The following is a 26,085-nucleotide window of genomic DNA, read 5'->3' as shown; positions in this document are numbered from 1 at the left end:
GGAGGGCCTTTAGTGGCGTGCTGAACCCCTGCAGGTCTCCTCTTTCCTCCTTCACCAATCACTTGTGTTCTCATGCCTCAATGATAACAAAAATCACATCAGCCTGCGTTGACTATTGCTGCTGCTTTTCTTCCTGGAGGGGTCTGGTGGCTTCCTCAGGCAAGGGGAAGCAGGTTCCCTATGGAACTGGGATGACTCCTTGCTGGCATCTTCAATTCCTGCTGAGCATGTCCCTTATCCTCCTGATACCAGCCCTATGCTGTCCTGTAGATTGCTGTGTACAAATCTCTGGATTTTGTAAATAAAGCACAACCAGTACCTACTCCAATGACAGCCCTCTGGAATGGTGTTTTGTATTTTGTTTAATGCCTTTGCATTTTCCAAGGATTTGGGAGTTGGTCCAAACCCTTACTTAATATCCTTTGGTCTGCCTCTACAAGAGGGAATAGGCTCAATATGATCAGCAAAGACTCGGGATTGGGGGCCTGTTTTAAGCCCTCATACAGGCAGATACTAAGAGGAGACTGTTCTCAGGGAGCTCACACTCTGGCTGCCAAATGTAGTTGAAATTGACTTCAAAATTTGAGTGATGAAGTGAGTCAAAGAATGGGGAATAAAGGAACAAATCTCCAGAAGTGGTAGTTTTCAGCACATAGCTTTTATTAAATACAGACAAGTGCAATAGAGAATGATTTATTCAAATGTGACATTACAATATTTATTGAAGCTGTTAACCTGCATACAATATTAAAGTCCAGTACTGAAGCGTGAATTACTTGGTTAATTCAATGTAGATGTCAAAACATGAGTGACTGTTACTAAATTTGAGGTGTGAGCTGTTCTGTAGGCCCTCTTGTCTTTGCCAACCCTTAAACTGCCCTGGTGGAGGGAAGTCCATCAGAGTCTCTCCCATGTTTCCACACTTCTGTTTCTGGTGCCTGTGTGCCCACTCTGTCTCTCTGTTGGCATGTGCTGAGGTGTTATGGAGTCGTGAGTGGTTTAGATGAGAAGAGGCCTGAAAGATCATACAGCTCCAACTCCCCTGCCATGGGTAGGAACACCTCTCATTAGACTAGGTTTCTCATAACCCCATCCAACCTGGACTTGAACACTGCCAGGGATGGGACATCCACAGCCTCTCTGGGCAACCTGTTCCAGTGCGTCACCACCCTCCCAGTGAAGAACTTAATCCCAACACCTAATCTAAACCTGTCTTCTCTCAGTTTAAAACAGTTGCCCCTTGTCCTGACACGGGATACCTTGGTAAGAAGTCTCTGCCTTTCTTACAAGCCCCCTTACATACTGAAAGGTCACTATTAGGTCTCCACAGATCTTTCCCTGACTGCACAACCCCAGCTCTCTGCCTGTCCTCACAAAGGAGGTGTCCCAGCCCTCCCAGCATCTCCTCTGGAGCCGACCCAACAGCCCTGTTTGTGTGCCGGGGTCTCAGCAGCGTGGAGTACAGGAGAGTCAGGACAGGACCGTGGCAAAGGCAGACAGCACTGCAGCATCCCACAGAGATGAGAGTTTCACGTAATCACAGAACTGTTAGGGTTGGAAGGGACCTCTGGAGGTTGTTGGGCCCGAGCCCCGTGCTAAGGCAGTGTCACCCAGAGCAGGTGACACAGGAATGTGTCCAGGTGGGTTTCAGTATCTCCAGGCAGTGAGATTCTACATTCTCCCTTGGCCAGCCTGGTCCAGTGCTCCGCCACTCTCAGCGTAAGGATGTTCTTCCTCGTGTTGAGGTGGAACTTCCCGTGTTTCAGTTGATGGCCATTGCTCCTTGTCCTGGCGCTGGGCAGCACTGGAAAGAGACTGGCACCGTCCTCTCGGAGCTATCTGTACGCAAGAATGAGATCGCGTCTGAGTCTTCCCTTCTCCAGACTAAACAGGCTCAGCTCCCGCAGTCTCTCCTAAGAGAGATGCTGCAGACCCCTCCTCATCCCCGTGACGTTCCGCCGGACCCTCTCTGGAAGTTGTTCCTTGTCTTTCCTTCCATGAGGAGACCCGGGCAGGGCACAGCGCGGCGCGGCTGCTCGGGACCTCCAAGCCAGCAGGGGGCGCCGCCGCCGCCCCGCCGGAGCCGCTCTGGCCCCGCCACTTCCGCGGGGCTCGGCCATGGCGGCGGGCGGCAGGAGGGCAGTGTGAGCCGAGCGGGGCGGGATGGAGGGATGGGGTGCGGTGGGGCACGGTCGGGGCAGCGGGGTGGGGAGCCGGCCGGTCGGTCAGTGAGCGGCGGTGTGTCCCCGCAGGTACCCGCTGTTCCAGAGGGGCGGCCCGCAGCTGCGGATCTTCCGTCCCAACTTCTTCATGCTGGCCGTGCGGCCCGGCGTGCCCCAGCCCGAGGACACCGTGCAGTTCCGCGTCTCCATGGAGTGAGTCCGGCCGGGCAGCTGGGCTTGTCGGCTGCGGGGTGGCAGGGCCGAGTGCCGCGGCAGGGAAGGGGCTTCTGCATCGGGCAGACCTTGCAGAGAGCGGCGAGGACACTGATTTAATGATGACCTCAGCCTGGCTCCTCTCCGCTGGTGTTACTGAGGCTCAGCCTTCCCAGGGACGGGCTTGGAAAGAAGGAAGTGCTTATGAATTTGATCCAGTGTAAACAAGGTGGGATCCAGTTATTTGTCAGGATTCTTTCAGCCTGGCCAGTTTGCTGGCACGCATTAGAGCCCATAAGACTGGTAAGGTTCTGGTAAGATCAGCAGCTCCTACTCAGAATAAAGAAAGGCATTTCAGGTTGGGCAGTGAGAAATCCTGATGAACATAGAATATACCTGGCATTTTGAATATTGAGGCTACAGAGGATAAAGTATTTAACACGGATCATAAAACGCTGTAGCAGTGTGTAGTCTAGGTTGTGTTTACACTTTCATGTCATAAATCTGTCTTGGTTAAAGCGAGAAGAAGACATTTATTCTTCAGTATCAACTAGCCTCTAGTTTATTTTGTTTAAATATTTACTTTTTTTTTTTTCTTTCTTTCCCAAAATGTTTTTTCATTGCCTAGAATGACAAAATTGGATATCAGGAATTACCTTGAAAGAATATACAATGTACCAGTAGCTGCTGTGAGGACCAGGATACAGTATGGTAAGTGCAGCTGAGTAATGCAGGGGGATGAATACAGCATCCCTGCACAGCCACAGGACACTTTTACCTTTCAAAAGGTGTGTTAGATTCCAGCAGCCTTTGGTTGCAGTGGTTCCAGGTGCTTATCTGGTGATGTCTCCATAGCTGTTTATTCATCCCTTCAAATGAACAGCACCACTTCATATTTGAATGCTGTGATTAAATTATGATGTGAGTTTCCCTCTAGGAAGAAAAATCTGAATTAAAAAAGGCTAATCATCCTGACAGTTATGTAGCTTGTGCTTTTGTAGTTGGTACTGTTTCTCCTTGAAGACCAGTGGTTACCTCCCTTCAGAAGGAACTGCTTCGTGTGTTTTTATACAAGTAGTAATTAACTTAAATTCAGCAGTAATCTTCATTTGAAAAATGAGGTGAGATTAGCTTGCATGCACACTCAGGAGGTGTTATGGTCTAACCAAAGGCAAAGTTTGTAGAGCAAAGAAAAACTCTGTGGAACCAGAAGTTAAGGTCAAAAAGACGTCTTGACAAACTTTCAGGTTTTTATCACCTGTTGTTACCAGATTTCTGCTACAGACTTGCATGTTTCCGCTTGTGGTGTTTCTCCCCTGTCCAACTCCTAGAAACAACAACAACAACAACAACAAAAAAACCCAGATGCCCACCAAAAACCCAAGAGAAAAAGAAAGAACATTTCTAGTTTAACTTATGCTGAGCTCTGACTTGAAGGCAGAGGGACTCATCTCTAACTGAAATAAGATAAATTTAGGTAATGTCACCTTTACATATGAATGCTTCCTTCCCCAGAACTTCTCTGACTGCAGTTTGGATGCAGTCAGGAGTATTTTTCTTTTTTATTTTTGGTGTTAATTTGCATTTTTGATTACCAGGCAGTGTAATTATAGAGTGGAGAGTGACTTGGTTAGGACATCTTTGATGGCTGGGTTTTTTATTTTTCATGTAGTGACTCTATTAAAGAAATTGTCTGTTTATAATAGTAAGATTGAGGATGATTTTCAAAGGAATAGGAAAAAAAGAACTGTAGTAGTTAAAAATGGAGGATAAAAGAAAATGCTTCAAAATAAGGTTGTAAAACTCTTAACTTGGGAAGAAAAAAACCTGGAAGTATCATCTGTAATACACTTATGTGAAAACCAGAATTAATACCATACACATATAGTTCCAAACAGTGCTGAGAAATAGTCATGCTTGTCCTTATAACCATTTTGTCTGTCACTGCTAATTTTAGGTTATGGTATATAGTCAGGGATAAAAGAGAGTTAGAATGCCTAATAATCTGGGAGCTTTAATGTCTGCCTGACATGAAGGGGTTAAATTGTACTTCCCACTTCAGTTGTGACCAGCATAACTGGAGGAGGTTGAGGTGCTTTAGTTTGTTTGGATGTGGAATATAATACCTTGGTGTATAAACAGTAGAGCCAGCTCATCAGCTGAACAGTAAAAATGTCAAGTTTAAGGCAATTTAGTGGTGATTTTTTCCTTGGTTTCCTGAGGCTGTGGATGTTGGGAGGGCAGTTCACCACCCCTGGTGCCTGCTTGGGAGACTTTTCTCCTTGCTTCTTTGCAGACTTTGTGTGTGAAGGCACAACGGCAGCAGGCTGGTGATGCCTTGGTTCCCTGCTTTTAAATGAGGAGAGCAGTGTCCACCAGTTTCAGTACACTTTAATAATTGTGGTGCTGTGCTGGTAGTGAAGGAAGAGTATTCCTCTTAACAGTAAATCAGAGAGAGCCAAATCCCTCTTTCAGCTTGGCCTTGCTTTGAAGAACTCAGAAGTCCTGGGAAGTAAAAGGTGGGATTGTCTTCATTTCTGCAGGTGCAAACAACAAGAGGAATCACAGGAATCAGAGAGTGAAGAAGCCAGATTACAAGGTCGCCTATGTACAGCTGGTGAGTTAACGTGGATTCTTGTGAGGAAGGAGGAAGGCACTGTTAACCAGCCAAGCTGAAAGTAATGGCCAGTGAGTTGTTCTGGTTGGCTGAATATTTCTGCCAATTCTCTAATAGTGACAGTTTCTTTAGCACGTTCCAGAATGTAATGAAATTTAAATGACTTTGTCTGAAGATCAAATTCAAACACGTGGTTAGTTTTTGAGTCCCGTGTTGGTTTGAGGTCTGTCTGTAGGTTGTGGACTGATGTCATAGGGTGCTGCTTTGCCAGAGAGTTTCATGCTGACCCTGTACTCTGTGTGCTGGAAGGTTCACAACTTGTGTGGTTGATTGCTGAAATGTCTAGTAAGTGAAAGAATATATTGTGAGGGCAGGGAATTTCTTATTAAAGGTCTTTGAATTTCAGAGAAGACTAAGGCTTATTCCTTGGAGAGCCTTTAGTCATGTCTAAACAAGCCTGCTTTGTGGCTGAACCAGGCTCTGAAACATATATTGGTTGCCCAGTGGAAAAGGAGATTCATGTTCTTGTAAATTTCTTTCATAACAGGACCATATTACAGTTTAAACTTCTGTTGGGATTACCTGTCTATGCAAAAAAGAAGTGCAACCAGTGACAGAAGACCCCTTCACATACCAAAATGACATTAAAGGGATGGTATTTATGGCTGTAAAGCCATAAGCTCAAAATTGCAGTTGGCAACACAACATCACTGTTACTCTGTCTTGGGACAAGGATTCAGTGTTGGGGGAGCAGTCTGTGATCTTAAGGACTGTCTAAACCTTCATATGGACTTGGGGTCAAACTCAAGAGGCACAAACAATGGGAAATCTGATTTTTAGTATTTTAAAGTTTAAATATACTTAGAAGTTTTTTTCTAAGCAGCTTCTGGGGAGTAGAAAGAAAAGTGAGATGGAGTGTTTTTTTAGACAGCCCTTACCTAATTTAAAAGAATAGTATAAAGTGCAGTGTTACTAAAAAGTAATAGAGTTGTATTAAGATGAGGAGTAACTTTGATTTACTCTGCTGAGGTTAAAGGCAACCTCATAACTGTTAGAATTTTATATTACTACGGCTAAAAAGCACATTCATTTTTCAAGGAAGACTGCTTCGGTGAGCAAATTCGTCCTCCTGGATTGTCTGTGCTAGGTTTTTGTTTGATGGAGAGCAGGACTGTACAGTTAGGAAGTGAATGCTTGGATTGATGATGTTGTATCTCACAAGTTGCATTCTCTGAGTGTTGTTCCTTTTAGTAGGTGGTTGCAGGCACTTTCCATTGCCACAGCCCCCTGCTAGTGACTTCCTTGCTTTTTGAAACAAGACTGAAGCGGACATGGGCCTCTAGTGAACTATAGTCAGTTCTAAAATTTTATTTCACTGTAATGCAGTCTTGTGTCCTATGTCTGCTGATGTGAGAAGGAGGTGGTCTGCAACCCATAGATACTCACAGGGATGAAGTGGGAGGCAGAATGCTGCTGCTCTGTTGGAGCAAGACATTTAAGGCAGTGCCTTTGTGCATTTGTTTCACATTCAGCCTCTCAACCTAGAATGGTTTCCATAGCTTTAAGGGCTGGTCAGCCCAGGTGTGGAGATTTACCTAAACTAGCTTGGTATTGGAGGCAGGTGCACAGGAGTAGTTTGGTTGCTCCTCCACCCTCCCAGTTTGTCTTCTGGGCAGTGCATGGAGCCCTGTTGCACTGGGCTGAGATCTCTTAGTACATGGGACAGCAGGAGTTCCTTATTGCCTTACGCTGTAGTTATCATAATAAGTTCTTAGGAAATGCCATGTTTTTCATCTCTTCCATGAACAGGGTCAGGGGCCCATGTTTTGTTGGTGGTGTTTTTCATGTCAAGGGAGGGAATCCTGACAGTTTACTAAACTCTTGCCAGTGAAACATGGTCTCTGTATTTTTTCCTCACCTCATTCCTGGTCTCTTTGGTCCGTTTTTTTCCCCTGTTGTTGTTGTGGTTTGTTAGTTCCATTAACATTTAGGTTTCTTTATTCCTCCCCCTTACTCTTTTTACTTTTGTTTGTTGCTTTTCATCACTAGCTCTGATGTCTCAGACAATGACCTCCCAGCTCTGTGTTCACACCAGCTTGAAACAGTGGGTGAAGCCAGAAACCCAGTGTCATTTCTGAATCTAAAGGGTTTGCCTTCATTCTCATTCATGGTGTGATCAGGCCATTAGAGGCCCCATGCAGTCCATTGTTAATATCTGCCTAATTTAGGAAAGTCTTTGGAAACCACTGTAAAATCCTTATTTTCATGTGAATTAGTTTGCATCTGTCATGAGTCAGAGTAGCTGGGCTTTCCCACCATTTTTACCAGCTGTGTTTTCTCTCATTAATCCAGTTTCAAGTTAAAACTGCTTATGACTGGAAAAATATAGATGTGTTTTTGGAAGGTCTTGGGTTGATCTTTCTGTTGCCCACTAGGTGGAAGTATTGCTCTTTCCAGTGTGACTCTGCAGCTGTGGTGCAGTTTGCCTGAATGAAATTGAGTTTATTCTCATGAGCAGTTATGTTTCCCTGCTTCATAAAGCATCACCTTATGTGTCCCAGCAGAACACACATCCATTGACTTACTGCAAGTGTCTCAAAGGTGGAAGGTGTATGAAGTCATAGTCAACATGCCCTTAGGTGTCAGACTAGTGCCCCAGCTGTTCCACATGTAAGAATTGTTGTCCTTTCTTTTCCAAATACTATTTCTTGGAGATTCAGAGCTGTTTACTTTATTCTCAGGCGGTAACTGGACAAATACATGATCTGTCCAAGCATAATATTTTCACACTAAAAAAATACTTCAAATCATAGAAGGCTGTGGATCAACAATATCGTGCCATTCCAGAGCCAGCTTGCCTTTTTTCCCCTTTTGGAATGTGGTGAGAAAGGTTTGAGTTAGAGACTTATGTCCCTGTGTATCAAATGCTACTTTTCTACACTATTTTTTAAATTAAACCCAAGTTTTATATCTTTGCCAAATAGATAAAATAAAGGTAATGCAGCAGCCTTTCTCCTCACTCCAATACAGCTGTAATTATTATAATGAAAAGGAAAAAAAAAAGAAGAAAAGAAGGCCAGTGGGAAACTTTGCAGTTGCATTAACATCAGGGAAATTAAAAAAAAACAACAACATCCCCTCCTTCTCCTCCTTCAGTGTTCTCACTGGTTTAGCTTAACAGGTGTTAGTACCCGTGGGAGCACAACTGTAGACAAGTCTCTGGAATCCAGACCTATTTTTAATTAAACCTGTTTTGAAAAATCTAATGGAGATGGCTGTAAAAAGGAGTCTGACCTTGTCAGCATTAAGACTAACACCTATTTAGTTGCTTGAGTTATGGCACCAGTGGGAACGTTTTTGCAAAATGCTTTCTCCTCAACCCCTGTTTAGAGTATCCTGTACATTCACAGTAATTAACCTATTTGCACATCAGATGTGACAGCCGTTGTCTTTTGAATTCAGAGGAAACTTGGATGATCCATATGCAGTGTCGTTCTTGAGTGGATTTTTGAAGTTGCTTTTTGTTCTGTTTTGCCATACATTTTAGCATCAGATGTTACCACTGCAGTAGTAGGACAATTGTTCAAATGCACTGGATTGTTAAACTTAGCTGCATTTGTTGCTACTGCTGGACTGAATCCCATGCTTTTGGGAATCCAACATTTTTGTAGCAATGATACAATAAACATCACTTTTCTGTTAATTCTGAAGGACAGTAGTAAGTGCTTCAGTTATCCACATAACAAGATCTTAGAGTTGTTTACATGATTGATGTTTGCTGCATCATTGCTGCACAGTGATATCTGTGCTGATCATTTCTAAACTTTTCAGGGGATTCAAAGGTCAGAGAAGTATAAGGGAATTTGTGCTGGATAATCGTTCCAGCAGTTTTCTGATGTGAAGCTCAGCAGTGGAAAGGCCAGCACTTGACTCCATAGGCCTAATTATGGTCACTTAACTTCTCACTAAAATGCATGAAGGCAATTTGTACCACTCCTGTGATAACTCCTTAGACAGACTCCGAGAACAAGGTGTGTTTTCACCCTTTCTTGGGACAAAGACTTGAAATGTAAAGGGAAAAATGTTTGATGCTTAGGTCACTTTTTATCGTGGAGGGTGTTATTAGCATTTAACAAATGAATCCTCATAAAGACATTTTATATAATTCACTTTTACTTTTGGGTAATACTGAATTGACGATTAGAGTTGAGCAGGAGTAGAAATTTAATGGGTCCCTGAACACGGGACCACACATCTCACTTGTGCATAACCATAGAATTTGTAGGGAAAAGGAGGGTCTCTGGGAAGACCCCAAACTGAGAACAACAATGTGTAAAAACATCATGTTGCATTTATTTTTTGAGGAGTTCAATGCCACCTCTCTGACTTGCTTCGTTTGGGGCTTTTTGTTCTTTTTTTAATAGTATTGTAATGCTTTGCTTTAGAGCAAGGTGAACACATGGTGGTGGAGCTTACCCTGACAAATTCCAGAGTATCAGGGGATCACTTCACCTTGGTGAAAAAGATCTTTTGCTGTCAGTGCACCACCCAGTTCCATGACAGACTGAATTATCAGAGCAAAATTACTTTTTTCCCAGTGTCTGTCTTTTTTACAGGATTTTCTTTTAGCACAGCTGAGTTGAGTGGAAAGGTGGTATTACCTTCTCCCTCTTTCTCTACTAACTAAAGTAATGATGCGGGCAGAAGTTCTAAAGCAGAAGCAAGTTCTAGCCTTTTTAGAGGTAACTTCAGCTTATGAGAATTTCAGTAGTTCAGCTGTTAAAGGGATAAATAGCTTGTGAAAGGTAAAACTGTGAACAGATGCAAAGTTTTCAAGTAAGGCAGAATCTTGCTTTCTGGTTGGATATGCCAGCACTTCATGTTCTAGCAGTTTGTAAACCAGATAAACCCTGATGAACTTGGTAAAAATGGTTGCTTTATTCCAGAGGATGTCATTCTGAGGATGCATTTATCATATGGTTGTCAGATGGTTGCCGTATAGAAGGAAAAACTTTTTAAATAACTTTTAAGAAAAAGCAGCACTGTGTAAAGGAGTGACAATCCTTCTGTTCCTTTGGTAGGCTTTTTTTTTAAGGAGGTGGCATATGAGCTTGAACCTCAGTAGCCTCTGGCATTATGTGGAAAATACACTGAATGTAAATATGCCTGGACAGACTCACAATCCTTTATGTAAGTTGATGCCTCTTGGTATTTTTGAAATTTTGAAATTCCCAAGATACAGGCTTCATCTGAAAACTAGCTACTGAGCATGCACAACAGCTATTTTTCATACAGCTTTCATCACTCCAGAGCCTTGCAGTGCAGTATTACTGCAGAGTATTGTTACTTAAGATTTATCAACCTTCAGCTCTCAGGGTGTAATGTCTTGGCTGTTTCAGATCATGCTTGGCTGCCAGCCAAAATCAGAATTTCCTCACAAAACAAGAGATGGAAAGAGCCAGCTTGTCTGTGCTGATTTTGATTTATTAAAAGACTCCAGATACAGATTGACATTTTGAGCTCAATATTTGACTTCCACCAGCCTTGAAATGGGAACTGTGTGCACTTTGATAAACAGCTTAAAGGTTTGTCTGGTTTTGCTAGTCTCTGTGTGTATCTTTTTTGTTTTCTTCCCTCTTTTAAAAATAATAACTGTTTTGCAATGCTTAGTGAATTACCATGGATGTTGTTAGTATGCTTTAGGGACAGCTTTCCTTCATTCACCAATAAGGGAAATCCATTGGTCCTGGAAGCATACCAGAAGGAAAGTGCTGCATAACAAGAACAGTCCCTTACTACACTGTTACCAATATAAATAGTTCTCAGAGTTTCAGTGGAGGTGGTGTGCCTAGCATGTCAGCCTGAGTTGTTTTCTGACTTGTTTAACTAAAATGGCTTCCCCTCCAGGGCAGACAGGTCTTCAGTATGGGCCCTGTCTGTTCTGTAGGTACTGCAGGGCTGAGTGACCTGCTCACAGCGCAGTTAAAACCCAGCAATTTTTTGTAATATTAGCAAATTCCTTTCAAACGCTTCAGTGTGCTAAAATCCTGGGCAGCGCTTGGCCTCAAGGGTGCTTGTTGCTGATCCTACTACAGGAAGAGATTCAGTAGGCTGAAGCTTTGGAGTTGCTCAAGGACCCTGGTAAGGCCAGTTTCTGTGCCATGAAATAAAACTCTGCTTTACCTGTTAAAAGACAGCTATTATGAGGCTACCTGTTGGCATTTTAAACATACAAAAGAGCTGAAACTCCAGAGTGCACACCAATGGAAAGGAAAACCCTGATATGTTCCAGCTGAGCTTATCCAGGCTAGAATCAAGGAAAAAGCAATGTACACAGCAGCTCCCTTGTTTTTGTAGTATGGTCAGGCTCTTAGGAAACCCCCAAGAAGTATGCACTACAAAAACAACTGGAGCATTGCTGGGTAGAGTTGGTATTTTGTAGATTCCAGTCTGGATAATCTCATCTGGGATAAGTCATGCTTTTTTCTCTCCAGAGCATATGAGGTTTAGATTTTTTCACACCTGTTATTTGCCAGCTTGAGTGTATATGATTAAATAAAACCTAGCACACATTCAGCTGGGTCAGGGACATGGTGATGCCTCAGTTGGATTTATTTATGTCATATTTCTGATCCCAAAATGCAGGGTGGGTATGCAGGGGAAGGTTCCTTTCATGTCCTTCGTGGAACCATTTCATAACTGAGCCTCTTGTTTGGTTATATTTAATACATAAATTTAAAGACTGGCTGGTATGAAAAAAAGCCAAACTGACCTGTTTTCATCTGAAGCAGTTAAATGTTTTTCTTGAGATTTCTGTATGCAGAATGCTGCCAAAGACATTAATACATGGTAATGTTTGTAAGTGTTTTGGAGAGTAATTTTAGGGTTATGGGTTACGAGTTTTATTATGCAAGGTCCCATACAGAATGAAGGGCTGATACTATTGAGTTTAATGAAATTATGCTTAGAGCAAACACCACTAAAAATAAGTAGGTAATGTTAATAGGATAGTGCATTTCCACAGAAAAATGGTTTCCTGCTGTTAGATAAAAACCAGAGACCAAGCAAATGTTTATTTTCCAAGTGGGAGACATAGATCTGCTGATGATGTTTCACTGAAATGACTTGTCTGTTAGGCAGGATGACTGATGCAGATGTAATCACTTTAATCTCATTAGTGATATATTAGACAGATTGTTTCCACTGTAATTGTTTTACACTATAGTCTTTATGTCTGTTGATAAGAGACCTCTGATATCTGTTATTCTGTATTCACACATTACACCCTACAATAACAGCTGCTAGGACTGCTCTCTCTTATCCTTAGCTGAGATCTAAACAACTACAACCACTACTCATATCTTGAGTGTTAACGTAATAAATGCCTGCTCCACTGTGTATTTCCCTGGTGGTGTTACTTAAACAAAATCACATATTTTGCTCATCTTGCTTTTGCTGTGTGACTCACACAACATCTCTGAGCTGATTCAAAGTCTTTGAAGAGATGTCCATCTCCTGATAATTCATCTGTAAAAAAAAAAAAGTCAGTATCTTAAGTAGCCCACAGAGGAGGAGAGGCTGAAAGTTAGCTTTGGAGGAGAAGGGACATGTATCTTGGGGACATGGGTGGAAAGAGATTTTGGGAGGTCACGAGGTACAATTCTGCAGTAGCTGAAAATTCAGGGTGGTCTTTCACCCTAAGATCATAGCTACTGCAGAAAGTCTGGAATGTCTCTCTGACCATTTGTTTTCTCTTTAGGGCCAAGGAAAAACCTTTCAGTTTCCCAACCTATTTCCAGAGAAAGAACAAGACGCAGAAACTCGCTCTTTCGATGACTTCAGGGATAAATTTATGGAGAAAGAGAAGCAGAAGCAGGAAGGTGACCCCAAACGAGGTGGAGTCCCTCATTGGTTTGGACTTTGATGCAACAAGCCAGCTGCCTTTCTTTAGGCTCAGAGGGATTTTGATTAGCACAACTTGCGCTCTTCTTTTTTTGTAATGACTGAATGTTTATTCTTGAGCACCCCTTGCTAGCATGTCTCTTTTCTGGCTGTTTGTGCATGCCTACAACAAAATGGCCCTGAAGAAATAAAAAGGTAAAATAAATCTGACTGCACCAGGTCTTTTCTGTGAACTTGTGGACTATTTCTAAAATACGGAATTCCTTGTTGTCAATTCTGACTATGAGAGTGTCATTGTGATTACCTTTTTCATGCTGCTGTGGGTCGTTTAGTAGAAATAGGGTATTTAATTTCCTAGGATACGTGCAGTGTGTATTGACTAGAGTGTATAAAAGTCAAGATAGGTTAGCCAGAGGTGGACATGAAAGTGTAGAAAACTGGACTATATGCTCAGGATGTAGGGTTCCCTTATTGTCACTTATTATGTCCTACTATCCTGTTGCCTTCCTGGCAGTGACCTGTCCTTTCCTGGAGAAATGTATGTGATCTTATTGTAGTCTTGAAACAGTTACATGGCATTTTGGGGTCAGGGTTTATAGGACAGGTTTGTGACTGGGCACATACGTGTTTGATCCCCTTAAGCATCAAGGAGCAGACAAAGGTGGTGCACATCTCTGCTTGCTGTTGTGCAGTGCAGGTAGTTGTCCTCTGTGAGCAGCCTGCCTTAGGAATGCTTACTGGCACGGTTGTGCTGGTATTCCTTCCCCTCTCCGCAACTACCTTGCAGTGCTGGCAAGTGTTTTGTGTGGACACAGTTGTATTGGCAAAGAAATGCTTCTGCCAGTGTAGCCTGTTGTGTGCTGAGGACTAATAAAAAGACTCTTTTTACTTTTTCTGGTGTAACTCCTTCCAAGTGACTGATGCCAGGGCAGTGGCAGAACTTTTCTAGGCCTTCTGGGCTGCCACGTTCACTGTTTTCATTTCTTGGCTCTGTGGCTGTTTCTCCTTGCTCTGATGAGGATATTTCCTCTTTGTCAAGTAATGTGCTCTGCTGTTGTGTCAGAAATAGTGGGGAAAAAAGGAGGGCTAGGAAGGACTTCACAGATGGAGAAGGATATTTTGAGGCTGTTTGCTACAACACAGCACACACAGGGTTAAACACATAGCTAATGTTTCCCTGGCTTTTGAATTCTGCCACTTGGAGCAATTGGCAGGGTAGTGAATGGGCCTATGCCTTCAACGCTTCTACCCGGGTGCTCTCCTTTCTTGTTCTGTGTCTGAACTTCTTGTTTGGACAGCTAGCAAGATGTTTACAAGGAAGCAGCTGTTCTCCAGAGAGTCAATCCAAGTAGGATTTTACGCACCCCCTTCTGTTCATTAGTCACCTCTTTCTCTCTGCTACTTCCCTTGTGCATGACAGTCCACCTCCTTCTGTGGTTTGTTGCTGACACCCCCTTCTTTGTCCACTTTCCAGGGGGGATCGTGTATGATCTAAGTTAGCTGGTACTTAAACAGGGGGATGCTCTTAGAGAGGAGGGAGATAAGGGAGGATTTGCTACTCTCAGCCTGCCAGCAGAGTTACAATAGTAGATGTGGAAAAATACTGACTTCACTGAAAACAGTTCATATGTTTGGCATATCTGCAAAGGCAACATTTCCAGAGTTTTGCAGTGACATGTGAAACTCCAGGTTAAATCAGGAGCTGGCCTGCAGATTTAAAGTAGGGTAACTGAATTTATCTGGGTGCAAGGGTCTCTCTGCTTGTACACAGCTTCCTCCTACCCCCGCTTTGTTCAATACATTTTTTAAAGGACCTGTTCCTCAAACTCATCAGTATGGAGGTGACCTATACTGCAAATTGGGCTATGTTCGTTCCTTCAATATAATGTTGTAGAATTTGTTGTTTTTTCTTCACTGTCCTTTGTGGCTATCTCCAGTGTGGGTAACTCGATCTTTTTCACCACAGTGAAGATGGAAAGGGCTCATCTAGTGCTGCCATATGTCTTCCTGTTTGGTCAGTCTTGAGCAATCAGTCAGGTATGTTAGTTCTGGATAAATGAGGCTGCCTTAGGTGTAACAGCAAAGATAGATTTAAACATCACCCTCTGTCTTCCCTGTTAGTGGTCAGGAGATGTTGGAGTTTCCAGCTTTTGTACTGGCATTGAGGACTCGAGTGAAATTTATTTGCAGTCCCAAATGTGCTTTAGGCTCAGTGAGTATCAGAACCCCCTGTGCAGGTCTACCATGCTTTGCTACGCTGTGATTTCTCCATGGGCAGTTTCTAGCTCATGTTCAAGGCAGGTTTCTGTCTAGAGTGGCACAAAAGGGAAGAAACAGAGATGCAGATACACCCACATCTGTATGAAGTTGCTGTAACCAAATTCTGGCAGATACTCAAGCTGCATAAGAGAGCAATCATGTAATGCTATAGAAGGGTTTGAGTTGGAAGGGACCTAAAAGATGACCTAGTTGCAAGTCACTGTTACTGGGCAGGGACTCATTCCTCAATGGTACCACCTACCTCTAAAACAGTATTCCTGTGAAATTAAGGTAAAAATAAAAAAATAAAATAGTTCCTGACCCAACATTATTTTGCTTTAATGCTCCCAATTGCTATGGAAGTGGGATTAAAAAGATCTCGAGTCTTTCCCAGACCCTTGTTGAGCAGTGCTTCTGAGGAAATGCTAGTGGTTGATATGATCTGATGCTTCGGTGCTTCACAAATCTCGTCCCCCCCCAAGCTGTACTGGTGGGCTAAATGGTAACAGAGAGGATCCTTTAATACAATGGCACAGGTTGCATCAGATGTTACAGAGAGAAGTACAGTAGACGAGTGCTGAAACTAGGACAGGGACTCAAGAGTTTTTTCTGAGTTCAGTGCACTGTACTCCTTTCAGCACATCCTGATGTATGTTCTGGGTGATGTGAAGGATCAGCAGCTCCTGTGAAATCACATCTAGCCCTGCTGTCAGAGGTGTCTAGCTGTCCTTGTCTATGTCAGTGGCCACACCTGTGGGCCAAGGATGTGGATATACACATGAACAGCTTCTCCAAAGACCTGAGTAATGACTTGGTTGAAGAGACTGATGTTCACTGTGGTGCAGGAGAAGCCACATCCTGCACTTGGCATGCACAGCTCTGCAGCTGCTGCTTTCTCTGACGTGCAAGGGAGATGCTGAACGCAATTTCTTTCCTCTCTGAACGTGTGCAACCCCCCAAAGAGGGGAGTGCTGGAACAGCCAGCGGATGTGCAGTTGGTTGTACTGGCCAGTCTGGTGGAGAAAGACCATGCTGAGTGAATGCTATCCCAGCAATACCATCCAGATGTCCCAGAAATACCAGGACACTTCAGAGGGAACTTGCAATTGCTTCTGCTTTTTTTGAAACAAACAAAAATGAATTGCAGGGAGTGTAGAGCTGACTATCTAACTGATTCCCCTAACATTACACCTTAGAAATGAATTTTGTGTTGTAGGTGGTGCTCTGTAGGCACTAGGGACAGGTTCCTGCAGATAATGAAGTTACTGAGTCTTGTAACCATTTGTGGTCACCTGAGCCTTGCTATGTGACCTCGGAGGTTTCAGCACAGCTGGTAAGTGGTTAGACATAAGGCTGTGGGAGCTTTGTCTTCTGTGTTACCCAGACTGTAGAGTCATAGAATAGTTTGGATTGGAAGGGACCTTTAAAAATCATCTAGTCCATCAATCTTGTGATGAGCAGAGATGTCTTCAATGAGATCAGGTTGTTCAGAGAGCAGTCCAACCTGTCCTTGAATGAATGTTTCCAGGAATAGGGCATCTACCACCTCTCTGGGAAACCTGTTCCAGTGGTATATCATCCACATGGTAAAAATCTTCATTATATTTAACCTACACTGACCCTCTTTTAGCTTCAAACCATTATCCCTGGTCCTATTGGACAGACCCTGCTAAAAAAATCTATCCCCATCTTTCTTATAGGCCTCCTTTCGATACTGAAAGACTGCAGTGAGGTCTCCATAAAATCTACTCCAAGCTGAACAACCCCAACTCTCTCAGCCTTTACTCATGAGAGAGGTGCTTCATCCCTCTAATCTCTTCATGTCCCAGTTCAGGACCTTGCACCTGGCCTTGCTGAATCTCACAAGATTCCCACTTCTTGATCTTGTCCAGAACCCTCTGAATGGCATCTTGTCCCTCAGGTGTGTTAATGCATCACTCAGCTCCCATACTGAGACCCCCAAATTATGCATATGGGTGACAGAAAAATGTATTCAATGATTTGATCTACTCTTCAATCACTGCTATTAGCAGAACTGAATGAATGAAGTAGTAGGAAAATTTGGCTTACTTTATCCAAGGTGGATTTGCTGTGGAAAATATCTTCATGGTTGGGGAATTCCAGGGATAACCTGAAAGGAGCAGGAATTCCCCATTTAAATGACATCAAAGCTGGGGTTTTTATTTCAGGAGAACTGTTTTACTTATTTGAATTTTTAGGCTGTAGGACAGACTCTTGCTTCTTCAGCTCTGGAATGTTTGTGGAAGGGCTCACAGAGAGTAGTGAGGGTTGGAGAGACCACGTCTGCTCAGTGTGTGCAACGGGGCAAGGTACACAATGAAAACACCATTTTTCCTGAGAGGAGTGAAAGTTGTAAAACCATTATCTTGACAATGCTGCTTTCTCCTGAAGTAGAGTTCAAGGACTGCTCAGAGTCCAATTTAATGCAGTTGTCTGAGAATGGCTTTTCGGTGGCTTATGTGCCAAGGTTCATAGGTACCATGGCTAAAAATGAACATTGTGATAATCCCTTTTGACCTGAATGACACAAACGATAAAATTTCATGCTGTGCTTTCTGTGCATAGGCCAGAAGCTTGTGGCTGAGTGTTACCTGGAATAGATTTCAAGGTTTGAACTTGACCAGCTTTGCAGGACCAAGTCATTTTCCTTGGATAAGCTGGGCCCAAACAGCATGAAAGTCACCAACATGTTGTCATTTGTCCTGTGAATTACACAGAGTGGTTGTAATGGGGAAAACTGAGTGTGGCTGCTCAGGAATCATGTGTTTGTAGAGAAGGGAGGTAATTCCTGTAAATATTATTTTCTTTAAATGCAAAAGGCTTTAGACTAGATAAGATGACCTAGTGGTTGAGCCATTTCTTCTGAAGTGATTTATGACTGTTTAGACAGCATTTAGCTCTTTGTGTATAGTATGGCTTATCAAAGTGTGTGCTGCTGTTGCGGACACACCCAGCTTGCAGAATTTGGGAAAAATATCACAGTCACTTATTCTGTGACTTGAGAACACAGTAATTAGGGCCTGGTGCAAAACTCATTGATTTTGATTACAAAACAGGACTTATTATCAGTCTTTTAACCTTTCCTGCCTTCCACTGCAAGAAAATGCTGCAAATAAAAAGTGATTAATATTTTGGAGAATTTGTGCAGTGGAGAATTAGGCAGTGCATTTTCTTCTGTGGTGACTAGGATGTTGGAGGTGTCACACACAGTGTTTTAGACCGGTAGGTCTTGCTTGGGGTCTGGCCCTTAATGCTATCTCTGTTTCATTTTGCAAAGTTCTTGTTTTAGGAGTCACACCGATATCAGGGATTGGTTCAAGGCTTGGACAACTTCTGTTCCTAAAAAAAAGGCTTGGGAAACTCCCGGTTTGGTTTTCTTTTTTTAAAGAAAAATTTCTCAGAGGCAGAGCATAGTTTAGTGTAGCTCAAAAAGTGAAATGAGTGGAGTAGAAAGGAAATGGCTGTGGGGTGGGCAGGTGTTATCCTCCTAAATGGAGGGAGAAGCCAGGGAGTTGTTCTGGATCATGTCTGTGTGGTGCGTTTCTTGTGAGGCTGTGCTGAAAACACAGAGCTGTTGAAGGTTTCTTAGGTCATGAAAAGAGTCTGCTGCAGATTGAGCCGTGCCAGTGCTTGCACACATGGTAGACCCAGTGTGTGGTGTCTCACAACAGCTGTCAAAGACTGGTCATCATACCCAGAGTCTCTAAACATCCTGTTTATCCTTGCAAGGAGGAACACTTGATTGAAAGATAAATACCAAAAAAAACCCCAAAAAACAAAACAAAACCCAACCCCAAAACTGGTGCTAGGAACAACATTTGCCCTTGGGCTAACAAACCTGAAAACAAAAGAAAATAAACATAAGATGGAGGCAAACATATTTCCACACAAGCCCAAATTCTGAAAGGGATTTAGGAGCTGAGCTTGTTTTGGCACGCTTGAAAAAGAAAAAGCCGTCTGGCTGCCAGGATTCTTAGGGCTCTGTATGTGTTCGTGTGCATCAGGGTAAGAGCACAGGAAGAGATGGGGTGTCTGTGGTGATGTGAGGGGGAAATGGCAGACATTGGAGCTGCCAGAAAGCTTTATGCAGGGTCACCCTTGGGGCATAGCTTGCACATTATAATTTTTTTTTAATTAAACATGCCAAGAAAAAATCTTCGAGTTGGCAGCAAGGTTTTTTTTTTCTTCTTCTTCTCCCTCTGTTTGTTGTTCATTTGTCACTGCACTGGAGGTCTGTTTACTTTGCTCAAGAGAATGAGGGACCCAAGAGACACTGCTCTGCATGCAAAGTTTTTGTGGACGGGACTAGAGGAAGAGAAGGGCAGGAACTTTCAAGCCTTTTGAAACAGAGGTGGGCTGTTTCTTTTGCTTCTTTGCTCCATGTATATTTGGCCTGATGCTGCTACTGCTTGTGCAGATGTAGCTGGGCCCTGGACTGCAAAGATGAATCCTGTTGTTAAGGGTTGATCAGGCAAATCTCTACAGGGTCAGTGTGAGGAGGCCTAAGATGCCCCAAGACTTGATGTTGAAACAGCTGCTTTAACACTGTGGTGCTCCCCATTCTGCCCATGGGGTCTCTCCTGGTAGGTTGCTTTCAAACTGGAGATGGTGCTCCTCTCTCCCAGCACCTCCCTGTTGAGTCTTCTGAATGAAGTTTGGGATGAATTCATGAACGTGCCATTAAAATCTCATGGATGAAGCAAGGCAGCCCTTCATTCCAGGGATTTAGTGTTTTGAAAGGGACTTTTCCAGAGCTGTGTGGCAGCCTGCTGCTGCTGCTCATTGTTGCTCTTGATGACTCAGTGAACTTCTGAATGCTTCAGTTTCTCCAGATGGGCTTAATAGTGATTGTGACCTGACTGGAGATCCAGCAGAGGAGGGAAAGTGGGGATTGGTATTACTTTTGCTTGCTGGCATCTCAGTGGATGAGGCAGCTTTGTCCAGCTGGATCTTCTTCATACCTTACAGTGCTGAAACAACTAGAAAAGAAACGAATGGTACTGCATGAGCGGGGTGAACGTCTTTAGATTAACAGATGGGCGCATCCCTGTGGATATTTTTTGCATGTGCATTCTTCTAGGTTCTCGGCAGTGAAAGCAGGGGCATGTGGCTGGCAGAGTTCTATAGTGTGAGTCAGGGCAAGGGAATGGCTAATGAAAGCAATGGATAATTCCACTGGAGCGGAGTTTAGGGCTATGTGGTGTTCTGCCATTTGGAATTTTTCTTATCCTTTTTGACTGGTGAAAGAGGACAGGGACTGATGGGTCTGCCTATAGCCTCAGTCTTGTGTTCAACACAGCTGTTTTCTGACCCAAGTCAGTTCTGTATTGCCCTAATGCATCACAGAGCAGAGGTTTCAGTCAACAGAAGGAGTTGACTCCTTTTATCTCCATGTTCCTTGTTTTAATTGATGGGAAAGCTGCTCAGCAATTCCAGGACATCTTCCTCTGTTGCAAAGTTTCCCTCAAATACTGGGACACAACATGTTGATTTGGCCACTTTGTCTCTAAGAGGAGGGGGAGGGAAGGAGCCAGCTGTGATTGTAGAGAGAAAGATCCCTTATGAAAAGACATTGAAAAGCCTGTAAAATATTAATTCTAGAAGCAGAAGAAATGAGATGGAATATAATTAGAGATGGAGTATGCAGAATCACCTCCCTTTATGATATATGGGAATGGGGACTGTCAGAGAAACAAAGAAGAAGACAAGATAGAAATGGACATAAAATGTTTTCACTCAACAGTGGGTTAGATTAGTGTTGTGCAATTCTTTGCCACAAAATATCAGGGCCAGGAACTTTGCTGGATGCAGAACATACTCTGACTGTTTCTGTGGATAAGCAAGATATCAGAAAGCTAATGGTAATATTAAAAGAACAAGAGTTTTGGGAAGTTGTTGGTGCCACGTGCGTCAAGACACAAGCTGATTCCAGCAGATGGAGACGGGGATAGGAAGAGACTGGCTTATTTCGGAAGTGAAATAGTCTGTGAGCTGCCTCTTGCAGGGTTTCTTTTTCTGACCTTTGGATCAGCCTCTGTTGTGTTGCAGAGTCCCAGCTGAGATGGAGCTTGGGAAAGACATCAGGCTTGGCAGCTGTCTAAGCTACAGTACATCCAGTTATGTGGTAGACCCTGTGGGGAGGTAGAGCACCCTTCTGCATTCTTCGGCTGCCAGTTGTGAACGTCTTGATTTACCCCTGCCCTCAAAAGAAAGCTCATTTCTGTGGCCTGGGAATCAGGACAGTGAACTCGCAAACTGCGTTCAGCTGAGCTTGGGTCAGTTCCATAACATCTTTCTGCCTTCATTTTGTGTCATAGAAATTCTCTAGTGGTGATCACTCTCCTCTGCACCCCACTTGTCTTTCTGGCTAATATCTAGGTGTCCTTAGTGACAAGTGCCCCCTCCTTTTCCTCTTTGGTGAAGTATGTCACACTACACAAAATATTGATGTACCGAGGTTAAAAGCTGGTTTCATAATTTACTTTTTAAAAAATGTACTGTTTTAGCTACCTGGAAAAAAGTACCAGAGGAGCTTTGAACACCTCAGCTGTAGAGCTGTACTTTTCAGTAATAACTTCTCAGTGAAAGAGCTGTTTTGTTTTTATTGTATTTTCTTTTCACTGCTTTTAATAGCTATAAACAACCTCTGTGTGGAGCATATCTTGAAACTTGTGACCAGCTGGGTGAGGGGCCTTCGTATCAATTTCAAGCCTGTAGAGAAGAGAGCATAACAGGTCCCTGACTGCTCCAGCCACTTCCTGCCTGCCAAGGAATGCTGGAAACAGAGGTCATTATTGCACAAGTAATTAAAGGTTCATCAGCCCTACCTCTCTGATTGCTTAAGGCCATTGTAGTAAGGGACAAATATTCCTGCTTGCCCACTGTTATGTGTTTTCTGCTTGCTGTTTTTCTTGGCTTGAGAAGAGGAATTATGAAGACTCTTGAGTAGGATCTGGGAGTGCTGTGGTCTAATGCATTTGGCTGTGGCCCTGGATGTGTTGTGGATCACTCTAGTACTGAGAAATGGAGTGCCTTCAGGGCCTCCTCTCTTCCTGCTTTTCCCCAAGATCCAGACACCAGAGAGATGGCTCTCAAAAAGCAGGTCCATGTTGCCGAGGCCTTGGCACAGGGTGGGCAAAGAAGCCAGCTTTGGGGAGGTCTGTAGAGCTGTGCCTCTGAATAGCTGAAGTGCATCCTGTTCTCATATTAGCAGACATGGGGATTTTACTCCATCTGAGTTGGACTCCAAAAATGCAAGACTGACTTATACTGGGAGGGTTTCCTATGAATTTTCTTAAAGGGATTAATTTCTCTTTCTGTGGTTTGAACTCTGAAGTTCACATTTTTCTATGTTTTCTCTCCATTACAGTATGCAAGAAATTACTTTGTCTTTTAAATAGACACTGAGATTCACATATGAGCAGGGGCCTCTTGAAAAATGAAAAGTTCCAAATATTTTGCGTCTTTGACAGAATGACAAGAGCAGGGCAGACTGAATAATGCACCCTTTAACCATCTGTCTCTCAAGATCTGGAGAGTTTTATCTCTGAGGAGCACAGCCCACAAACACGGGATGTCATGTTGCTGTCCTCTAGTTTTCTTTCTGTGGGTGAATGATTGTCACCACTACTGAAAGAAATGAGCCCCCATTGTGCTGAATCTCCTTGTGCTTCAGGAGCAGTGAAAGAAACACCTGAGAAGAAGGAGGTGGCTTTTGGCCCCTGTGGTCCAGTAACATTGTGAATGATCCTCACAGTATGGGTAGTACAGGGTGGGAATTTCCCTCCCTCCTGGCATTGTAAAAGGGGATTGAGCTTGGACTGCACCCCAAAAGCCTTCTTGTTGGTAAAGATGTTTTGCCCCTGACAGCCTGGCTTCAGGGGCTTGGCTGTAGTTCAGAAACAGCTTGAAGGGCACATGTTGGGTAGGCAGATGGGGTGGGTGATGGAGATGATCTGCTGGAGAAGGAGAAGTGTGGAAAGAGGAGTGATAAAAGGGCAGCTGTGTGGTTGACCCTGTGACAGTGGAGGAGGGGAAGAACTCATCTCAAAAGGAGCAAGGAGCCAGCAGCAAAGTTGCCTGGAATATGAGGCGGAGGCAGAAAAGGGTTGGTGGTATGATTAGACCTGAGGTTACTCTAAGTGTGTATCTGAAGGGGACTCGAATAACTCCTTGGTCAGTCTGCAGGGGCTGTCTAAACAACAGTCCTGTGCCAGTCACAGCCCAGGATGCTCCAAGGTAATGCTAATCCTGCTGCAGAGCGGAGCCATGTCTCCAGAGGTCCTGGGGCACTGCATCTCCACACATAAATGCAGCCCCCAGAGTGGCAGCCTTATGAGAGACACTGCATAATGGCCTGTTTTGAATTTGTATTTCATTTGCCTCCCATATGGGATCAGTTTTTCCCTTTTCTTTATTTTTTTAATAGCGTTTTCCCTAGTCATAATAATCAGTGTTTCCCTGCCTTCTCCCCTTCATTTTTCACAGCTGGCTTTGATTGGTTTCAGCGCTGCAGATGCTCCTTCAGACCCAGAAGAAGGGGCAAAGGTTCTTTTCCTTTTCAGTGCGAGGCAGCTCTGCCAAAGGGCTGGGGGAGGCTGGCGCTCCCGGACTGGCTACTCTTTGCTGTGGCCCCAGCTAGCCTCTTGTGCATCTGGTGAGGTTTGCCAAACTGCAAGATAATTTCTCTGCCAAAGGCCTGGGGAAGATCACAAGTTGTTGATGGCGTGCATGCCCCTTCTCTTGTGCCGTTCAAAAACAACTGTTCCTGCAAGCAAGAGGGGCAGGATCCCCAAACACCTCGTGCTCACAGGCTGTGAGTACAAAGGGCCAGAGTGCATCTGCAGAGAGTGTGCCGACACTGACTCAGATTTCTGGGTCTGTGAGCCATCAGGATTATGGCAACTGCAGCCCCACACGTCTGACTAGTTGAGGTCTGTGGTTCTGCGTACGGGGCGTGATTAACCTGCACAAGCCTGTGTCGTGCTCCACCAAAAGGAGCTGGCAGGAACACCAATGCAAAGAACCCTGAGTGCATGAATTGGCATGGGAAAAAATATAGTTGTAGTTATTGGATGGGCAGGCAGACTTTCCTGATCTTTTTTGGAGCATGAGTCAAACACAAATCGCATGGCAGAAAGGAGAAACTTCCCTTGGAGGCAACTTAATCCATCCAGGCATCTTAGCCTGATGTGGGGTTTCTAGCAACTTCCTTTAAAGCAGCTTGTGCTGGTCACTGTCGGAGATGGACGGTTGAGTTGACAGTCATTCAGCTGATCTGTTATGGCTATTCCTGCATTCCAGGCACCATCCAAGAGAATGAGACATAGCATTGCACAAGACCAAAAGAAAGTAAATGTTTACAGGCGCAACACACATTTCAGCTTGTTACATGTTCCTGAGCAGTGAAAGAAATGAAACAATAATTAAAACAGGTCCCAAGTCTCAGTGTGTATCTTGGCTCGCACCACTGTCCTCTTGGAGCACTGCCTCTGCCTCTCTCTGATCCCAGCCTGAGCAGTACCACTGGGCCATTGCATCCAGGTCAAGGTCTTTCCAGTTACTCCAAGAACATCCCCTTTCTGAGAACTGCAAGAGCCTTTTGGTGAGGTGATTTTATGGTTTGTGACAGAGTTAGGTGCTTGATGTTTTCCCAGCACCCAGTCACGCTGGGATCTCCCAGGAGATGTTTCCCTTAGGTGTCCAAAGTGTCAGGGTAGGGGAAGCTACATGGATTTATTCCCATGGGAGAAGGGTGGAGAAAGTAGAGGAGCACAAGAGAGGTGGGCATTTAAATTATTTGCTTGCTGAATGATCCCTTTTTAGGGGTCTAGTTTGTCATTGTGTGCACTCAGGGAAGAAATTAGGGTGCAATGAAGCAGATATTGAACAGTGAAGGGCTGTGTTGGCACATCTGATGGCTGTGCCAGAAGGGAAGCATGTGAGCAGCTACCTCTGCTCTCCTGCTCTGAGCACAAGGCTGGTCACAGCACAGCTCAAAGGACAGGATGTCTCCTGGCCATGAGTCAGGTGAGTGCAGGAGAGAAGAGGGCCTCTGCTCTGCCACTCTTTTCCCAAGGCGAAAAGTAGAGGGCCAGATGGGGGGAGTTGTTTTGCATGAAAGAGGGAAGTGGTGGAATCTTTCTTTTGAGAACAAGGAAATGGGGAGAGAGTGGAAGGGTGACTGAAACACCCTCTCCTCAAAGTTGCTTTGTGCTTCATGGTACCTCCTGCCAAGCTGTGAAGCTCTTGCAGCACTGTCTTTGCCTTCACACCAAGAGAACTTTTGTTGCCCTTCAAGTCAGTCCCTGGCAAGGAGAAAGGCCTTTTCAGTAATGATCAGCCCACCATGCACATGGCACAGAGGGTCAGACCTCCCTCCATGCGTGCATTACCCTGGGCTCAGGAGTAGACTCAATATCCATGTATGAGCAATAGCTGTAGCTGCTGACTCACATCACTTTTCTTGATTCTCTCATTTCAGCAGTGAGCTGGCCAGATATTATTCATTTTATTTGAAATGTCTGCAGAAGGTATAAATGTCTAGGCTTCCTGTGAGGAGCAGATGAAGTCTAAAAGGCACACGGTAAGTGTGCAACAGACTGTCTGAGAGCACACCTACAGCACTGACTAGGGCCCGTACGTCAGGCAGAGCAAACGTCCATAGCCATTGCTGAGTCTGAAAATAGGTTGGATTTGTTGTTTTGTTTACCACATAAAGGGTACTTTTAAGAGGTGGCAGCTATGTGGCCTCTTGTTTTATGTCACTGAATTATTTAAGGACCTTGTTGTTAGGGTGAAATGCAGACGTTTCATAGGCAGGTTACAACCTGCTTCTATGCAATGCTCTGTTACAGCTTTTCTCTATCCTTGGGATAATCAGGTTTGATTTTAGACTTGCCAGACCATTCT

At 44.0% G+C, this 26,085-nt stretch overlaps 1 protein-coding gene across 3 annotated transcripts; it reads left to right on the top strand.

The window, feature by feature from the left end:
* Positions 1-2,106: 2,106 nt before the first annotated feature.
* Positions 2,107-13,114, top strand: MRPL23 (mitochondrial ribosomal protein L23). Of its 3 annotated transcripts, XR_009933287.1 has the most exons (6): positions 2,107-2,144; positions 2,253-2,375; positions 3,004-3,086; positions 4,919-4,992; positions 10,392-10,577; positions 12,752-12,887. XR_009933287.1 is itself a non-coding variant. In XM_062494680.1 (5 exons), the coding sequence occupies exons 1-5, from the start codon at positions 2,119-2,121 to the stop codon at positions 12,914-12,916; spliced, it is 471 nt and encodes a 156-aa protein (XP_062350664.1). In that variant the 5' UTR covers positions 2,107-2,118; the 3' UTR covers positions 12,917-13,114. The 3 variants fall into 3 exon arrangements, 2 of the variants coding, with proteins under 2 accessions (XP_062350664.1, XP_062350665.1); XM_062494680.1 differs by lacking the exon at positions 10,392-10,577 and having other exon boundaries at positions 12,752-13,114; XM_062494681.1 differs by lacking the exons at positions 2,107-2,144; positions 2,253-2,375; positions 10,392-10,577 and adding an exon at positions 2,429-2,604 and having other exon boundaries at positions 12,752-13,114.
* Positions 13,115-26,085: the final 12,971 nt, after the last annotated feature.

The sequence above is a fragment of the Cinclus cinclus genome, chromosome 6 (assembly GCF_963662255.1).
Source record: "Cinclus cinclus chromosome 6, bCinCin1.1, whole genome shotgun sequence".
Classification (NCBI taxonomy): Eukaryota; Metazoa; Chordata; class Aves; order Passeriformes; family Cinclidae; genus Cinclus; species Cinclus cinclus.
The sequence above is the reverse complement of the archived record's forward strand: the minus strand, read 5'-3'. Positions and strand labels throughout refer to the sequence as shown.

Bases quoted from the DNA above. Each gene is read 5' to 3' on its own strand.
- MRPL23 (XM_062494680.1), top strand. From the start codon at position 2,119: ATGGCGGCGGGCGGCAGGAGGGCAGT. The intron at 2,145-2,252 runs GTGAGCCGAGCG...GTGTCCCCGCAG, and splicing joins GCGGGCGGCAGGAGGGCAGT to GTACCCGCTGTTCCAGAGGG. The intron at 2,376-3,003 runs GTGAGTCCGGCC...TTCATTGCCTAG, and splicing joins CAGTTCCGCGTCTCCATGGA to AATGACAAAATTGGATATCA.